The following is a 16,770-nucleotide window of genomic DNA, read 5'->3' as shown; positions in this document are numbered from 1 at the left end:
GTCAAAAGCCTCTGGAGCCAATCGCATCATTTAAACATGAAAGACGCCTTTGTTTCATTATTCAAAGGCGGGAATATGACGAACATTTGTTCTGAGATATATCATGTATCAAAGCGTAGGAGTCGAAGATGACATATACAATAATGTGTGTGCTTAATGTGTTGTGTTTTATGCTATAGACATGAATAAACAATGAGAGACTGTGGCAGCTGTGAGATGTAGCTGTAACATTAAGTATCTCATTAGTGTACACATTTCTGGATTAGTGTTATAGCCTAACATACTGTCATTTGCATTTTAATGCAGATTAATGCAAATGTCTGCATTTATCACACATTCCCTCATCATGAACAAGGCTGCCATTTATCTTAAAGATGGATTTTGATTCAAACTATCAATTTCATTTTTCAAATCTGGTCCTTTTAACAAAGTGGCAAAGTGGAAGCTGAGTAATGAGTCTCCCAGGGTTAGAATTTAGCTCTGTAATCCTAATCCCAGATTAGTTTGTTACTCTTTGATTTAGGGATTTTATCTAAGATGTTGTTTTACCACAAAGATACTTTAGATGATTATTTTTTCTAATCATCATTAGAAGAAAACTGTTAGTAATATCTGAACCAAGAAAGCTCGGTTACTGTAAAAAATAATTATCATAACAGGGTGTTTCCTTCTTCCTATCCTGGCTTTAAAAGACTGACACTCCATTTGTTTGCTAATTTATTTGTTTATATTCAAATTAAAGTTGAAATATAATAATCTATTTACTGAAAAACTTTGTCATGATGGATCCAAGAAGCCCAGTATTTCCCCTACCATTACATAGGGAGGACAACCCAAGCCCCCAACAGAGGCAACGAGGCCCCTGAAAGTCAAGTTAATTTTATTTTCCATACAGCGCCAGATCTTATGTAATTCATCTAATTTTCATGATGGGATGTCATTTGTACATCGTTGGGTTCACATTTCTCCTCGCAGAATTTCACCCTGCGCAAACGAGCACGTGATCTTTAGGGCACGCGTTCACAGACACACATACAAGCTAATTTTTTATAGTGACAGAGAGCAGGAAAACCACCACAAGAAACATCTCCCAATGCTTTTCCGTCAAGATGCAACACTCGCTCTCCCCCTGCTGCCAACAACATCAAATCCCCCCAAACGTCATCCCCCCCAAGGCTGTAAACCTAGGGGGTACACTGAAGCCAATTGACACCCCTGCACATTTGGGAATTTAACCAATGCAGTAGAGCTTAAAACTGCAGTTCCTCAGTTGTCCACTTGAGGCTGGCCCTGAGAGCCTCAAAAGCCACATACACACCCACTCCATCATCACAGCTAAAACAAACATGTTTGCATCCTGGTTCAAAAGACACTTCTGGTCAGGAGTGCTTATTTCTATTTTCCAATATGCTACATAGAGGTTGAATTTTCTTTTTTCTTTTTTCTTTTTTTGACTTGTGCTTTAAGAGGTATTAGGGTCTAGATTTTTATTTTTATTTTTTTTTATTTTATTAATTTTATTAATTAATTAATTAATTTATTTATTTACGTTTTTATTTTTTATTTATTTATTTACGTTTTTATTTTTTATTTATTTTTATTTATTTATTTATTTATTTATTTATTTTTTTTGGGGGGGGGGGGGGTGTTAAACATTAGCAGTTATATTTGCATGCTAAATAAAATAAGATGCTTTTCAGGCCCTGTTTTTACAAAGTTTCACCCCAAAATCAAAAAAAAAAAGTTAGAAAAAAATCTGCATTGACACAGGAATGCTGAAGGACTAGAAACACTGTAGTAAGCATGCCAGGCCTGTAGTTGGTGCTAAAATCGTTGTTGTACAACCTCTTTGGCCATCGCAGTGTGACCCATTGAATAACTGATGAAGACAGACTTCTTAGACACTGTTGTTGTTTAACCTAGTAATTTTTTCTGCATTTCTTGTGTTGGCTGTGACATTAATTTTTCCGACTCTCTGTCCACTAAATGGAGTGTGCTTATATTATTTTTTGTAAATTCCAGTTTTTAAAGGAATACAGAAAGTTGACTTTTAAGTAGGTCAAATATGATTTCAAAAAACTAAATTCAACTTTATATCATGTTTTTCAAATCCAGTACCATAATTTGAATTCTTTTTCTAGTGGCACAAATATCAGCCAATTGAGGGAGATTAAGGAGTATAACACTGCTTTGGGGTTGTCAGCAAAAAAAAACTTCACAATCAGGTTTCTGTGAAGGATCACAGTAAGATCCCACTGGTTGCTCCACACAGCCTCTCCTCCTAGGTGAACAGTGTGTCGGAGCTCACATTCCTCACAGTGACGCGTTTGAACGCAGCCTTCTCCCTCTACGTGCTGCCTTCAGGGAGCGTCTTGCTGTAATTCGGCACCTCCTCATTCATCACGTCTATATGTGAGGGTCAGCACGCCCCCAAAACACGTCTCAGTGACTGGCTTCCCTCTGCGGAAACATTTCCCCAGCAGAATAACAAATGGAGGGTGAAGATTTTTATGTGGATAAAAGTGTAAAAGATTTGTCTTCCACTGCAACAAAATTAAGTTAGAACAGCATTTTTTTATGGTTTATTCGCGTCTCAAACCCTCCAGGCTTACTTGGTTTTGAAACATTAAGCAAGAAGAGAAACATTAAAGAGTCTATTTTGCAAAAAAACCCTCACGGATATGAAGTGCATTAAAAATATAAAACTAAACTCATGTAGGAACAAATCTGATCTGAAGCAGAGTCATAAAACAGCAGCATCAGAACTCCCCAGCAGAGCCGTGAAACAGCTGAATGCACTTTGTGAACTGTCTGTTGTTTCTCAGTGTTTGATGCTTAAATTTTAAAATATTGCTTCAGTAATGTCTATAAAAATGTTTTAACTTAATGTGTTTATGTGGATAAGAGCTGTTGTTTGAAAAACAGGCTTTTGGTCGACTCTTAGGAAGATTTTAAACAAGCACACACAGTCTGTTGGAGACCGGAGGGAGACAAAGGTTAATGCATTTGATGCACGATAATACCTGCAGGTGTTGATACAAAGTCTGACTGAGGAAAGGAAAGGAATGGATTTGGTTGTTGAGTTGAAATCTAAATCTTGATAATGCTACTGAAAGATCTGTGTTTTAGTCATTTGAACACAGGAAATGCTGAAAAGCTGCTGGTTCCAGCTCCCTTTGCATGAGGATTTGATGATTTTCTGTCATGTATCACAGTCAGTGTTCAGTCTGCGGCCTTTTCTTGAGTTTACATCGGATATCAAAATATATTTACAGTTTTCTTGGACTTTTTTTGCTGATATCGGACCAATATCCGATATCAGTATCGGACTGGAGCACCTCTACATAATACACTCAAAACCACTGTAAAAATGAAGTAGAAAACTGACCTGAAACTGGCAATCTAAAAAAAACCACACATATGACACTGCCCCCATGTGTTTGGGAGGAGTACTGCAGGGTGAATGAAATGAATCCAATAGCCATTAGCTATAAACAAAAACACGAAGGGCAAAATGACTGAACGGAAGTCAAAAAGTCCCCAAAAGTTGTAGCAGTGTTGTCTGTGTCTCATTATAGTGACCCTGATGACATTGCACTTCATGTAAACAGACCCTTCACGATGACATAGGTGGGCCATATGCGTGTGTGATACCCGCTTAAAGTGATACTCTGGGATGGAACAAGTTGGGTCCTATCACAAGGTTTAGGGCAGAAATTACCCCTACAGCAGTGTTTTTGTGCAGCAGAAGCCCAGAGCGCTCGCACCAAACACCCCCTCCCTGCTCCTCTGCTGGTTTCCTCTGCACTCAGACGGGGCCATTTTTTACTTGACCAAAAATACAAATAAATGGACTCCCACTGAAAAAACTGATATCGGTCTGCATTCACACTTTATTTAGATAATTTTCAGCGCGTTACTGTCACACAAAAACACCGCTAAATAAGGCTCTAGTTCTCATCGTGGCGTAAAACGGTGCTACCACCGCTACAGAGCCACAGCTGGCTACGAGGCGCTCGCCGCTTAGTGTATCAGTCCGCGCACGCGGCGTGCCAGATATAAACAAACGCAGGTAGTCTGCCAGGACGAAGAGACACGATGAGAACTAGAGCCTTATTTAGCGGTGTTTTTGTGTGAAATTAACGTGCTTAATCATGGCATGGTTCGTATGGCCAGTGTGACCCTTAGAGGCTGTTTACGCATTAGCAGTTTTCGGGTTAAACGCAAAAGTATTGTTGAGTTTCGGCCGACCTAAAAGGCAAACTTTTAGAAGGGACCTCCATAGTTGAATTTTTCTGAAACGCTGCTGACGCAGTTGCCGTGTAAACAGTAAGCCGGCGTTTTAAGTGGAAACGCTGACGTCACACTCCGTGTTGTGCTTGTGCTGCTTAATCTGCTGAATCTACTGACTTTCTTTCCAGAAAATGTGCATCTGTTGATCCACTTCTGCTCTTAGCATTTGCCAATACACCAGATTATCAGCTCAACTCTACTTCAGTGGAGTTTTACCAAGAGCGGCTTCTGGACAAGACAGTTATAGCGCCAACTACAGGCCTGGCATGCTTACTACAGCGCTTCTCTGTAAAGAGATGAAACATTGTTGTGTAAACGGGGCATTAGTTGCAGGTCAGATGGCACACAGAGTGCAGAAACATCCTGTGGAGCTGAAGTAACCCCTCCTGTAACGTCTCTGTCAGTGTGGTTAGTAAAGGTGGCGCGCGGCTGCCTTCCAGCAGAGTGTTTTTAGAGGCTCGTTTTTCAGCTGTCACCTTCCAGAGGTCCAAAAGATTACCTCAAACAAGCGGCACTGTCCGCAGCTATCTGGCCCCACGCAGAGACACAGAGGTAAAGCTCCGTCTGTCTCCTGAGAACAACGGCTCATAACTCACAGATATTGGTGTCCTTGTCAATGAAATCACTTATAAAGAAGATTGGGCTCAAATGAATGTGCTCTCCTGAGAAATCTCTTGTCAGGTGAGGGCTGCTGCAGCTTCTCCACCTTAGGAATGTGTCGCCAATGTTTCTCTTCACCCACCCCCCACACATCTCACCTGCTACCCCCCCTCAAGAGTCCTGCCATTGTGAGGGGAAGGAATGCTTTTCAAAGCGTCAGCCTTTTCACAGAGAGGGATGTCGGGTGTCGCCCCATTTTTCACTCAGGACTGAAAGGAGGATTCGCTCACAGCGAGGGGAGCTGAGCTGCAAAGTTTCTTATTAATAAAACGCTTTAATGAGCCCATTTTGGGTTTAATTCTGCCCCAAGAAAGTACAGTAATTATTGTGCAGATGGCTGCTCTGTTAATTGCATTGTTAGGATGTGGATTTTGAAGCTGAATGGTGCTCAGAAGGAAGAATGTTTGCTATTTATCTCACTGCAAAGGCATTTCTCTTTTCTTTCTCTTTTTTTTTGGTGAAACAGCTGCAAATTATCATTCAAATATTTACATGTAAATGGGTCTGAAGAGCTTCTGAAATGCTTCAGAGATGCTCAGGCCTAATGAAGAATGTGGTTTACTCTGGAGAGTGAGACAAAAATGAGCAAATTACAGCTGAGACTCATCAAATAATGAACACGGGGCTCTTATTAGAGGAATATTACATTTAATTTCATCTGTAGGATCATGCTTCCTTGTCGTAGCCTTTGAAGATGAGAGGATAACACGTTTAAAAAGCCTGATTATATTGAAGTGTGAGTTTGTTTACAGCAGATTTAGCATTGTATTAACTTTAACATCTGTCTCATGGACTCGTCGTCTACTTGGGAGTGGAGCCTCGCCACATGGCAGGGTGTGGCGGCCTCTGAAGGCTGTCACATGGGCGGTCCTCCTCAGGAGCTTGCATCTTATTGGTCGATACAGGTCTCTAAAAAAACACAATACCTGCATCAGGTAGAGAAAAAAGTCAGAGAGGACACAGCCTGCACATTGAGAGCTGTGAGCTCACTCCCTCCACGAGGACGGCTTTGAATCTTCTTGCAATTTGTTTTGCATTTGCAGACTCACCTGGGAACTACTGGAGCAAATAAGGTGAGTAATGCATTTTAAGGCAGGTAAGGTATTTATCTATGCACAGAGGGAGACAAAAGTCTAATCCTGCAAATACTTTAGGGGGAGATTTGTTTGGGGCTTCAAGTTTAACCAACAATGCAATGAAATGAGGAATTTCTGAGTCGATAAGATCAGGAGAGGCTTTTTATGTCATGATTCAGGGCCAACAGAGATCGTAGGACAGCATCTGAATGGAAAAGTGTGAAAGTAAGTCTGAGGAACAGAAAGCTTCAGGTGTTTGGAGCTGAGTTGTGTCGTTGGATTTCCAGGCAGGCTTGTGTGGTGATGTGGGATTGAGGATGGGGGGTTTTCTTTGGGGGGTTGCATCACTGATGACTAAACAGTCATTCAGCTCAGGCCTGTGATAACGTGCCAGAGCAGAGGATTTCAACAGAAGAAGCCTGAAAGCCTGCAGCCACAGAGAGCAAAAGGGGGGCAGGCCTGGTCTCGCACAGTCTCGGGCTCAAACCTCAGCCCAGAGAAAAAGGGAGAGGCCAAGATCCCATCCCTGCTGCTGCACCCACCGCCTCTCCCCCTCAACCTCGGAGGCGTCCTCGTAAATCAAGCAGTTCAATCGCTCACTGCACCAGGTGCTGGAGTTGGCCTTCGTCCTGAAGCTTAACATTTAAAATAAGGCTTAAAACTTCTGCAATAAACAGTTTTGGCTGCAGCACTTTGGGGGAAACTTGTGTGAATTAAAGCTACAACAGTGTCTCAGCTTGAGAAAAGAAATGGATGTTTTATGGATTTTTGGTGTTATATTTCAGACACTGTCTGCAAGACTATTCCATGTGTTCTATCCTTCATTCCACCGGAGTCTGTGTCTGTATTTAACCAGATTTCAGTGGTGTGAAGTGTAAGAGACATGGGGATAAGGCTACTCAAGCTAACGCTCCCAAAACCAGGAGGCAGCTGAAGAAAGTGGTAACTCATGTTCCATTTTGAATGCCTGAATCTATGATAAATGTGAATTTTCAAGGTGATGTTTGTGATATTTTGTCCTTCTTTCTTGCAGTATCCTAAAAATGTTTCATGCATGTAGATTTTTTCATCAGGGTACTGTACCAAGCACCTCAGAATCATGAATAAATTCCTCAACCTTGTGCCCAGTGTTTCTTTTCCCTACATCTCAAATCATCACCATTATACCGCCCACGCCCAACTTTCTCTGCTTTTCAGCCCCAGAGCAGGCTGCTGTTTTTTTTTTGTTTTTTTTTTCATTAGCTTACATGGAGAGTTGGAAGACTCAGCCCACACAAACAACCTTTACTGTTTGGCAAATGAAGCTTATTAACAATTTAAAACATGCCCTCACTGTAGCCCACACAATCATGTCATTAAACATGTTTCTCCTTGCGAGAGATGAAGCTGAACCACTCTCAGTACTTTTCTCGAGAAGTGAACATCAAAGGCAGACACAAACATAATCATCAATAATAATCTTTTCTGTTTCCATACCTCAAACACATTATTTAATTTCTCCTCTCTTTGTTAATAGCACAGATTCTATACGTGAATATATGCTTTGTAGTTTCTACAGTCCCTCTCAAGAGACTGTTTAAAAGTTAGACTGAAAAAAGACCTCAAAGCAAAACCACACATTTATACTCTATGGTTTACATGTGGTTACTCCTACAGATAAACATGAACCCTCAAAGTCTCAGTCAAATTAAACAGATTTATACCCAGTGGTTTAATGTGTGTTTTAGCTCTGAGCTACAGGTCTTGCTTTAAAGTGCAGAGTTGCTACCCATGCTTGTCTCCCAGACAACATAACAAAAACAGAATGAAGGAGAAGAGACGGTGACCAGGCTGCTCAGAAGATTCACACTGTGTGGCCTGGTTCACTCTTACCAGATGTTTAAGTATGAGCATAAAATTAGCTTTCATGTGCACATTTTGTATCCCGTCTTTTTGTAGATATCACAACAATAATGCCACAACAAAAAAAAGGTTTTGCTGATCCCTCTAGTGGTCAAAAATAATTCTATAGTAATTTTAAAAATCAATATTCTGTTTGACGCCTCTATCAGGTAAAAGCTCTGCACTGAAAGCTAATGTTGGCCAACTACACACTAGTATAAGAGGGCTAATGTTAGCGCTTGTTAGCCTGCTCTTGTGAGTGCATAACATCATTTTAGCTGTTCCTGTGCTGGCAGGTGAATGTGAGCTCATGTTAGCATGATGTAAGCAAGGTTGTATTTGCTATTGCTAGCATGCTGTAGAAGTGAGTTTAATCTAGCTAATGTTGATAGCCTGCTGTAGTGCAGGTATCTGTTAGCTGGTGCTGCTGAAACTAGTTTGGGCTAATGTTAAGTTTTAATAATAGTAGTGTAGGGCTAATGTTAGGCTTCGCTAGCCTGCTTTAATGAAAACATAAATGAATTTAGCATTATTTCGTTTCAGAAAGCTTAAGATAGCCAACTTAAGGCTATTTGTGTTAGCAGGTATAGGCTCCTATCAGCATATGCTAATGTAAGTAAGGTAGCATCTGCTATTGCTAGTATGCTCTAGTAGAGTTGTAATGCTGTAATGCAGGTATCTGCTAGCTAGTGTTAGCTTAACCTAGTTTCACTTGGCTTATGTTAGTTTTTAATATTGCTAGTTTAGGGCTAATGTTAGCTCATGTTAGTCCTGTCTGATATACTTTTTATTTGTTTTGGTTTATGCAGCTTAATTATAGCCAATTTAGCCTGTTTGCATTGAAAGGCAAATGTGGGTTATGCTAGCATGCCTGAAAGAAGGCAGAGTACTATTGGTTCTACAATGAGGTCATTAATGTTAGCTCATGTTAGTTTGCTCTTGTGAATGCACAACATTAATCTAGCCTCTTTTAAATGTAGCAAGATAGCTAATTTTAGCCTGGGTTAGCAGGCAGATGTGAGCCTTTATTATCTTATTTAGGTATGCTATTAGTAACATGCTCTACTAGAGTAAAGGGGAATTTTTTTTTAGCCAGAGTCTATAGCCTGCTATAGCGCAAGTATATGCAAGCTAGCATTAGCTTACACTAGTTTTCTGGGCTGATGTTAATTTTCAATATTAAAAGTGTTGGATTCTGGATGCATTTCTAGAACATTGGTAAATAAATGTAAAACTAGAAAGTTAGAAAAGGAGTTGCAAATCAGCCCCAAGCTTTGAATCCTCTCAAATATCCCCTGACAGTAATAAATCAACTCTGGCCTAAATACAGGCTAAGTGACCATACAGTCATGGAGAATGTGGAAAAAAATGGATGTAAAAGTTGACAGTTTGTGAAAATATGTGAACATTTAATGTATTCAGTGTAAAAAGTAATGCATCCGGGTGCACATTTTGAAAAGCATTCTTCAACTGGTGTTGACAGTTGCATTTTTAAGGCATGGAGACGTAGAATGCTGCTCTATTTGAAGACAAACTTTTAGCATTGGTAGCAGCATAGCAACATCAAGTCTGTACAACTTAAGCAGTCATGAAAGTTTGGAAATTATGTCCAGTTATCTTCATCGTTCTGCTTCTGGGTTCAGCGCTCGGGGAGGACACAGGTGAGAGCAAATGTTCCTGCTGCAGGTGCAGTGATGGAAAAAAAAAAAAAACCCAGTAACAAATTTACAGTGAGGCTGAATCTGCTGATCGCTCTCTTCTCTGTTGTGAAATGTTCATTATTCAGTTTCTATTCTGTGCAGCTGAGAAGGGGAAAAAGACAGCTTCACACCACACAGGCAGGTCTTGTGCTAATTGAGAGCACAAGCATGATGCAGAAATGTTATGTTCAGTGTCAGCATCACGCTCCATTAACTGGAATAAACAGCGAACTGAAGTCATGCCATAATCTTTTTCTCCTGGATTACTTTGAAGTGTGTTTGTCTTTTGAAGTGTCAGAAGACATCGGCTCCCATCAGCTGGAGCGTTTGGTGGAGCTGCTGACGTCTAGTGAGTGCGAGGACCTCCTGTTCACGCTCTCACATCCAGAGGAGAATATTTTCAAGCACCTGGAACGCCTCTCACCAGAAAGAAACCAACTAGATCTCAAACCCCGTGCAAAGAGAGACACCTCGTCTGCAGAGGGTGAGTGCTCATCGTCACCTGAAACACTCCTCAGCTGAGGCCTTTCCTCTGTGGATCACAGAAATTACTCACAGTAGATGATAAGGGTTGTTAGCCAACGTAATGATTATTGCTGCCAATACTGGCCCTGAAGAGATTCCTTATTAAGTTTTGTAATGGATGGGGGAGAAAATCCACAGCACGTCTTAGTAAATATGAAGCTTGATGATATTTGGTTAATGAGGCATCAGCAGTAGTTTGAAAAATAAAGACAAACTGTCTTCTTGTTGCTACTTTTTCTCCAAAAAGAGAAAATATTCTCTGAGCATCAGTTCTCTGGGACAAAAAGCCTTGGTGGAGCCAGAGGTCAGAGGAAAACAAGCAGACTGGCAAAAGTCAACAATAACTCCCACTCGTAACAACTGACTAGCAAAAGAGCATCTCTGAATGCACAGCACATCCAGGTTTGAAGCAGATTGGCCACAGCAGTATAAGATTCTAAGGGCGTATTCAGACCTGGACTGTTTGGTCCACTTTAAACAGACCAGGGTTTGTTTCCCACGCTGGTGCAGACTTTTCATGCAGGTGTGAATAGACACAAACGAACCCTGGTGCGGACCAAACAACCGGACCGAGACCCACTTTTTGAGGTGGTCTCAGTCCGCTTCCAAACGAACTCTGGTGCGTGGTTCTCCGGTGCAGGTCTGAATACAAATCAAGGTCCATCCAAACTACAGTATGCACCTTTTGGGCCTATAAAGCCACCGTAACCTAACCGTCTTTGGTTCATACCTGATCCTCCGTCTTCTGTTTAGCCACGCTGTTGCTGGCATGTTGTGGGTCAGGACACGCAGAGCATAGCGTCTCCTTGCTGCGCGCATTCGTCTTCGCTGTTCCAAAATTTGAAACGGTGTCGTTAAGCCTTCTTTGAAGGAGCTGCTCTTGAAACTGAAAATGATTTTGCAGCTCTAATAAGAGCACAAACACATGTTTACCTCCATTTCCGGGTCTGTACTCTGTGTGCCGCCCTTTGTCAGTGCTGCCCAATGAGAGCACTGATCATCACACACATGGATGTGTTTACAGAATATAGTCCACTTGCAAAAAGTACAATCTGAATACGAACCGCACCAAGCGAAAAAAATAAAGTCCGCTTTTGGTCCGGACCAAACAAGTGGACCAAAGGACTTTTCTGGTCTGAATACAGCCTAAAACTAGACCCTAGAAGTTTAGGTACACTTTGTCTGGTCTGATGAGTCTTGATTTGCCACATTCAGATATTTATGCCCCTGTTACGCCTTGACTAAAATTAGTTAGCAGTAACTAACAAATTGAGGAATAATGGTGGGGTCAAGGGGCAACCTCTGGTCTAAGAATATGAGACAATGCTTAAGTGCTAAAACCTGCTGTTTCTCGAGTGTTCGCTTGAGGCTGGCTCTGGAAGTAGCGGAAGTCACATACACACCAAGCCAAAAAAAGACGTTTTCAAAGCAGAAATTAACCTACAGCCTGGTTCAAAAACGTCTCCTGTCTGAGTCGCTAATTATACTATTGGCACACACAGTACGGGGGGGTGAATTGTTTTTTAAAGAAGCAGTTCAGAGGATATACAGATCACAAGCTTGACCAATCAGAGGCACAGCTCAGGGTCACGTTACAGGCACCCTACAGCTGCAGCCCGATACACTGCAAAAAAATGAAATCTTATCACGTGTTTCTGTCTTTTAGTCTTACTTAGCCACATTCACCTGACCAGTCCAGAACAATGTCTTATTTCAAGTTATTTAAAGACTTAAATGAGACCTCAATTGCTTGTAAAAAGTAAAAAAAAAAACATCTTCTAATGGAACAAGAGAAAAGTTACTTGTGTTAAGACATAACTGTAGTTTAAAGCAACTTTTTGAGCAATTTTTTCTTGTCGCATTGGCGCATATTTTTTACTTGTTTGTTAAAGGAATTCAGACCTCATTTTTGTCTTTAAACAACTTGAAAAGAAGATTTTTTTCTGGACTGGTAAGTTTAATGTGGCTCATATCAAGTATAACGAGATAATTTTTACTTAAGACAAGACAAAAACACCTGATAAAATTTCAGTTTTTTGCAGTGTAGGCATCATCATCATCAGTGCAGTGTCTAGACGGATGTTATGTATTATTTTTCTTCAGTTGTGCACAATTCTAGTTGTAATGAAAACACCAGCAAAATGCAATCATTCTTAATCAAAACTTCAGATATATCGCTTTTATTTTGGGAAATGACACATCTATGGAGAAACCTCCTCTTAGAATACTCTGAGCTGTCATAGCACAGAGCTGAAGTCCACCCTGAGAGCTGTCTGTTTCCCACACGCTCAGCTCCGCTCGGGGACTTTCTGGCAGCATGCTGACAGCCAAAGACCTGTCTGTCTGACGGCCATATGTTTTGTGTTTACTAGATAGCGAGGCCCAGTGCCGGACGGCCCTGACAGACTGGCTGCTGAGGTATGGAGAGCAGACCTACTACGACAGGCTTTCCCGCGCCTTGCAGCACATCGGCCGGACAGACATCGCCATTGGTGAGTTGCAAATGGAAACAGAAACAAGACTTTTTTTTTTGTTAGCTCAGAATAACATGGTGTGAATCTATTAGACCTAAAAATGAAAGTGGTTCTCTTTTTATGGACAGCACCGCGTTGTTGAGATCTCAGCATGTCCCTTGACAAAAGAAAATTGGAACAAAGCCTCATTTGGGCGCATGGAAGTGTACTTTCAAAAAGTGGTTTATTTCGGTCAAAAAGGCCTCCTCACGACTTTAACAACAGCATGTAATTGCTTCATTACTCTCAGATTCTTTTTAATTGGAACTTCACAAGTGGCATATTTTCGCACGCTGCCACTCTCTGGCATGTGTTGCTGTCCAGTGTGCGCGCAACTCCACAGCGGAGCGGCGTTGGATGGAAGGAGGTGTAAATGATCTGACAGAGGACTCGGTGGAGCTGACACAAGCCACAGAACAAACCATCTGTTCCTTTCATCAGCAGCTTTGGAGGAAAAAAAAAAGACAAGGAGAGGATGGGAAGAGATGAGCTATAAAACATGGGGGGGGCAGACTTTGTTGATGTAGAATGCTGCAATTATCATGCACTTGATTGCAGTTCTGACAAGATGTACTCATATGTAGAGATTTTCTTCTTTTATTTCAAACTGAAGGACGGCTGCTGCTCTCCTGCCAGAACTAATTATGTTCCCAGCAAGAAAACAACAATTAAACTCTAATTTACAATCTTTTATAGGAGAGACCTTCTGAGCTCTGAAATGGCAGGGAAGTTCTTACAGATGGTGTCTGTGCTCGTGTTTTCTCAGAAATTGGGAAGAACATCAACCAGGATAAAGTCCTGAGCCTGAAACGCTACGTGGAAGACTATCACAAATATGTCGCCTCTCTTAACGCCTCTCCTGTAAAACCAAAGAATGGAAAGCATAAAGCCAAGACGGTCTCAAAGAGAAAAGGTGAGGTTTTATTTTTCAGTGTTGTAACGATGTTGAGGATTTCTTTTTTAGTCATCTTGAACTCAGACTTGAGCGTTGGCCAGTAGTGAGTACTACTGCACATGTTGCTTACAAGCTGTTTATAAAGAGCACATGTTAAAGTTGCATCCTAATGCAGCACTCAGCAATAAAAGTCTTTCAGGTGGGCACGGTCGAAAGCAGAACAGATGATGCTAACTTTGGTTTCTGTATCATTCAATTGGCCTATGGCTAAGTCCCGCCCGGCAACGCAATGAGTTAATCACAGTGTGAGTAGCCATTCTCATTGAAATGCATTGCAGAAAGTCTGTTTCATGAGAGTATTTTGATATTTTAAGTTTAAAAATGTTTAACTGTGTCATGGGGTATATACTACTCTGGTGCAAGGTATTCTGAGAGGCTTTTAACCCTTTCCAAGGTCACATCTCAACTGATAAAAGTGGATAAAGTTGTGCAGTTGATCACAACATCAAGTTAACGAGGATGTCTTGATCTGTTTTAGGAAAACAGGTAAACATCATATTTGAGGCAGCAGATTGTAACTTTGCTGGAAAGAAGTAAAAAGTTATATTTAGCACCAGAACAGCCACTGCAGTCTGATGGTTAGCTAAAGTTAGCCTGACATTAGCTCCCAGCTGCATTGTTCATCATGTCTCTTTGTTTGTTGGGAGTTCAGTGGCCTATCTTGTTCTATTTTCTATACTTTGGTGATTGTACACCATTTTTAGCTGTTGTCCAAAGGGGTCTAGTTAAGCTAACGTTAGCTTCTGGAGCCAAGCTTCATTAGCGTATCTGTATTAGCCGAAATAACAAAGATTTGCAAATGTTATACTTTACGTTTGCGCTGGGACCTGTAAATTTTGTCTTGTAACTGAAGCTTTTTATTGACTTTCTGAACGATAAAAAGATTCATATATCCTTTCGAAGTGTAGTTTAGACCCTATTGGTGACTTCTAGATGATATGTGATCTTTCTTACTTAAAAAATCACCTGTCACTGAATGTTCATTGCCTGTCCAATTAAGTAGAGGGGGGGACAGGGGCGCGGCTTAACAATGGGTCAATTCAGGTATTGTTACCAACACTTCTTTAAATCCAGCACCATCTCTCTGAAGACTCGTTGAAACCAAAATAATTAGTAAAAATAAAAAATAAAAAAACAGGAACAACATGGTTCCTGTGGCCTATTGTTTTATTGCATTTCCACCAAGGGCCAAAGACATGAGATGATTACATAAAATCAGCAGGAGAAAATGGGGAAAAAAATGTAAATGTAATTGCAATACACTACCAGACCAGTAGAGGGCAGTAAGCAAACAACATTCAGTAAAAATGACATCATAGAAGGAGACAGAAAAGCACTGCAGTTAGCCTGTTAGCATGGAGGACAATCTGACTGTGCTGGTTTTGATAGTGCTTTATTGCTAATAGTAGCTAGTAGCAATAATGTTGCATGTTAAAGCCCTTTCTGTCAAAAGCATGAAAACAGCAGAGATTGACCTGTGTTTCGGCTTAAAAATGAGCTGGTTGATTGACAACTTTCTGCAAGCTATGTCATTCTCAGATGGTTTTAGATGATCATTTAATGCAAAGGTCGCCAGTTTATAGGGCCACTCTTTAACCTGTAACACCAGGAGCTAGCATAGACACATTCACACTATTAAGCTCAAAGAAAACCATTTTAGGAGTTTCTTACTAACTCTGTCACAGCTGGGTGTGATCTTACTGTGGAACAGAGGGTGGAGAAAAAAAACTGTTTAGCTTGCTGGCCTTACCCCCCAAAGTTTCTGAACACTTAGTTCTGGGAAAACCTCCAAACAAGAGCAAGAACTTCTGTCTACTTCAAAAAAACCTTGACATTTTAAAAGCTTTGAGTAATATTAACTATGTCCTTATACTCCCTTGCTGTTTTGTGTGTTTTTGTAGCAGCTAATTCTGATAGTAAACCAGAGACCAGGAGAATTTTGGCGGACAAACAGATTAGAGTGATAATGATTTAGTTTCAGTGGTCCCTAATTATGTATTTCAGGAAATATCAGGGGTCAGTTGGAAAATATCTTCTTGAAACTGTCCCATAATTTTGTTACTCTAAAAACTAGGATTAGTTTTAGCATGTGTGGCCATAAATATCTCCGGCTATTGATGTCATGAGGAGATTTTTGGTCTCCCCCTCTCTGGAGACTGTCTGAATGACAAATGATATGTTTCACTGAGCCCTGAATCTATTAAGTGTTTAGATGAGATGCCGGATTAGATTTGGTGGCCGTGGGCATGCTTCCAACTCATTACTTCTCAACATCAGCCTTCTAACTCTATGAGGAGTATTTCCCAGGATGCCTCAAAATTCAAAAATGTAATTATCACCTGTCTTTTTTTTTCTTCTTTCAAATACTCAGGGGTGTTTCATTCAAGCCAAAGCCTCAATAAAATGCTCCCACAGTCCTCAGGGATGGTCATAGTGTTTTTCCTGTTTGTGCTGTTTTTTAATATGTGTGTGTGTCTGTGTGTGTGTTAGTGAGGGATCTGACATGGCGTGACCTGGATCTGATAGTAGAGAGAGCTCCTGTAACCCCTTACCAAAAAGGACCTCTGGATGTGGTGCTACCACTCTCTAACGGCTTCCTGATGGGTTTCGGCGGCACCTTGCTCATAGGTGCTGCTACACTTCTGGTCATCAACCGAATCGCCTCCAGTCGAAGACAGATCAGCCATCAACCCAGGGTCAACGCCCACTCCAGCAGTAACTACATAGTTCAAGATGAGGTGTTGGTGGTTTAAGCTGTTAATGCCTTTAAAGTGAAGCTACAACTGCATGCAGGCATAAATAAAATGAAATATATGCTAAGTTTCATACTTTTCTTTCGTTTTCATATGGATCTTTTCAACCATTTGTCCTGAAGATGGGCAGTTTGGCCTTGAGCCTAAATCATGTGCCCCTTGTACAGATGTAATAATCCTTTAAGTTGGCGGCCTATGTTTGATTCCTTTTGCTGCGTATCCAACTCTCTCTTGCCAGTTTCCTACTCCACCCACCGTGTCTTAGGGCCAATCCCAATTGTCATTCCTTCCTTCCCCTTCGTCCTACCCCTTGGCCCCTTGCTTTCAAGTGAGGTCTTGGTTTGTCTTTGTGTAAAAGGCTGTGTAGCCTTTTCCCTAAGGCCCCGTTTACACAGCAAGGTTTGATCCAAAAAC

General features: G+C 41.0%; 1 protein-coding gene across 1 annotated transcript; it reads left to right on the top strand.

Annotated features, from left to right (window-relative positions):
* Positions 1 to 9,498: 9,498 nt before the first annotated feature.
* tmdd1 (transmembrane and death domain 1) lies at positions 9,499 to 16,356 on the top strand. The gene is made up of 5 exons (XM_074682353.1): positions 9,499 to 9,571; positions 9,903 to 10,094; positions 12,508 to 12,627; positions 13,415 to 13,561; positions 16,094 to 16,356. The coding sequence occupies exons 1-5, from the start codon at positions 9,499 to 9,501 to the stop codon at positions 16,354 to 16,356; spliced, it is 795 nt and encodes a 264-aa protein (XP_074538454.1).
* Positions 16,357 to 16,770: the final 414 nt, after the last annotated feature.

Source organism: Halichoeres trimaculatus, unplaced genomic scaffold, assembly GCF_033239565.1.
Source record: "Halichoeres trimaculatus isolate MK-OKI-2021-1 unplaced genomic scaffold, fHalTri1.1 fHalTri1_scaffold_11, whole genome shotgun sequence".
In the NCBI taxonomy this organism is placed as follows: Eukaryota; Metazoa; Chordata; class Actinopteri; order Labriformes; family Labridae; genus Halichoeres; species Halichoeres trimaculatus.
Note: the sequence above shows the minus strand (reverse complement) of the source record. Positions and strands in the feature narration are given on the sequence as shown.

Coding starts and splice junctions, on each gene's coding strand:
- tmdd1 (XM_074682353.1), top strand. CDS start 9,499: ATGAAAGTTTGGAAATTATGTCCAGTTATCTTCATCGTTCTGCTTCTG. Junction 9,572..9,902: donor AGCGCTCGGGGAGGACACAG/GTGAGAGCAAAT, acceptor TGTCTTTTGAAG/TGTCAGAAGACATCGGCTCC. Junction 10,095..12,507: donor AGACACCTCGTCTGCAGAGG/GTGAGTGCTCAT, acceptor TGTGTTTACTAG/ATAGCGAGGCCCAGTGCCGG.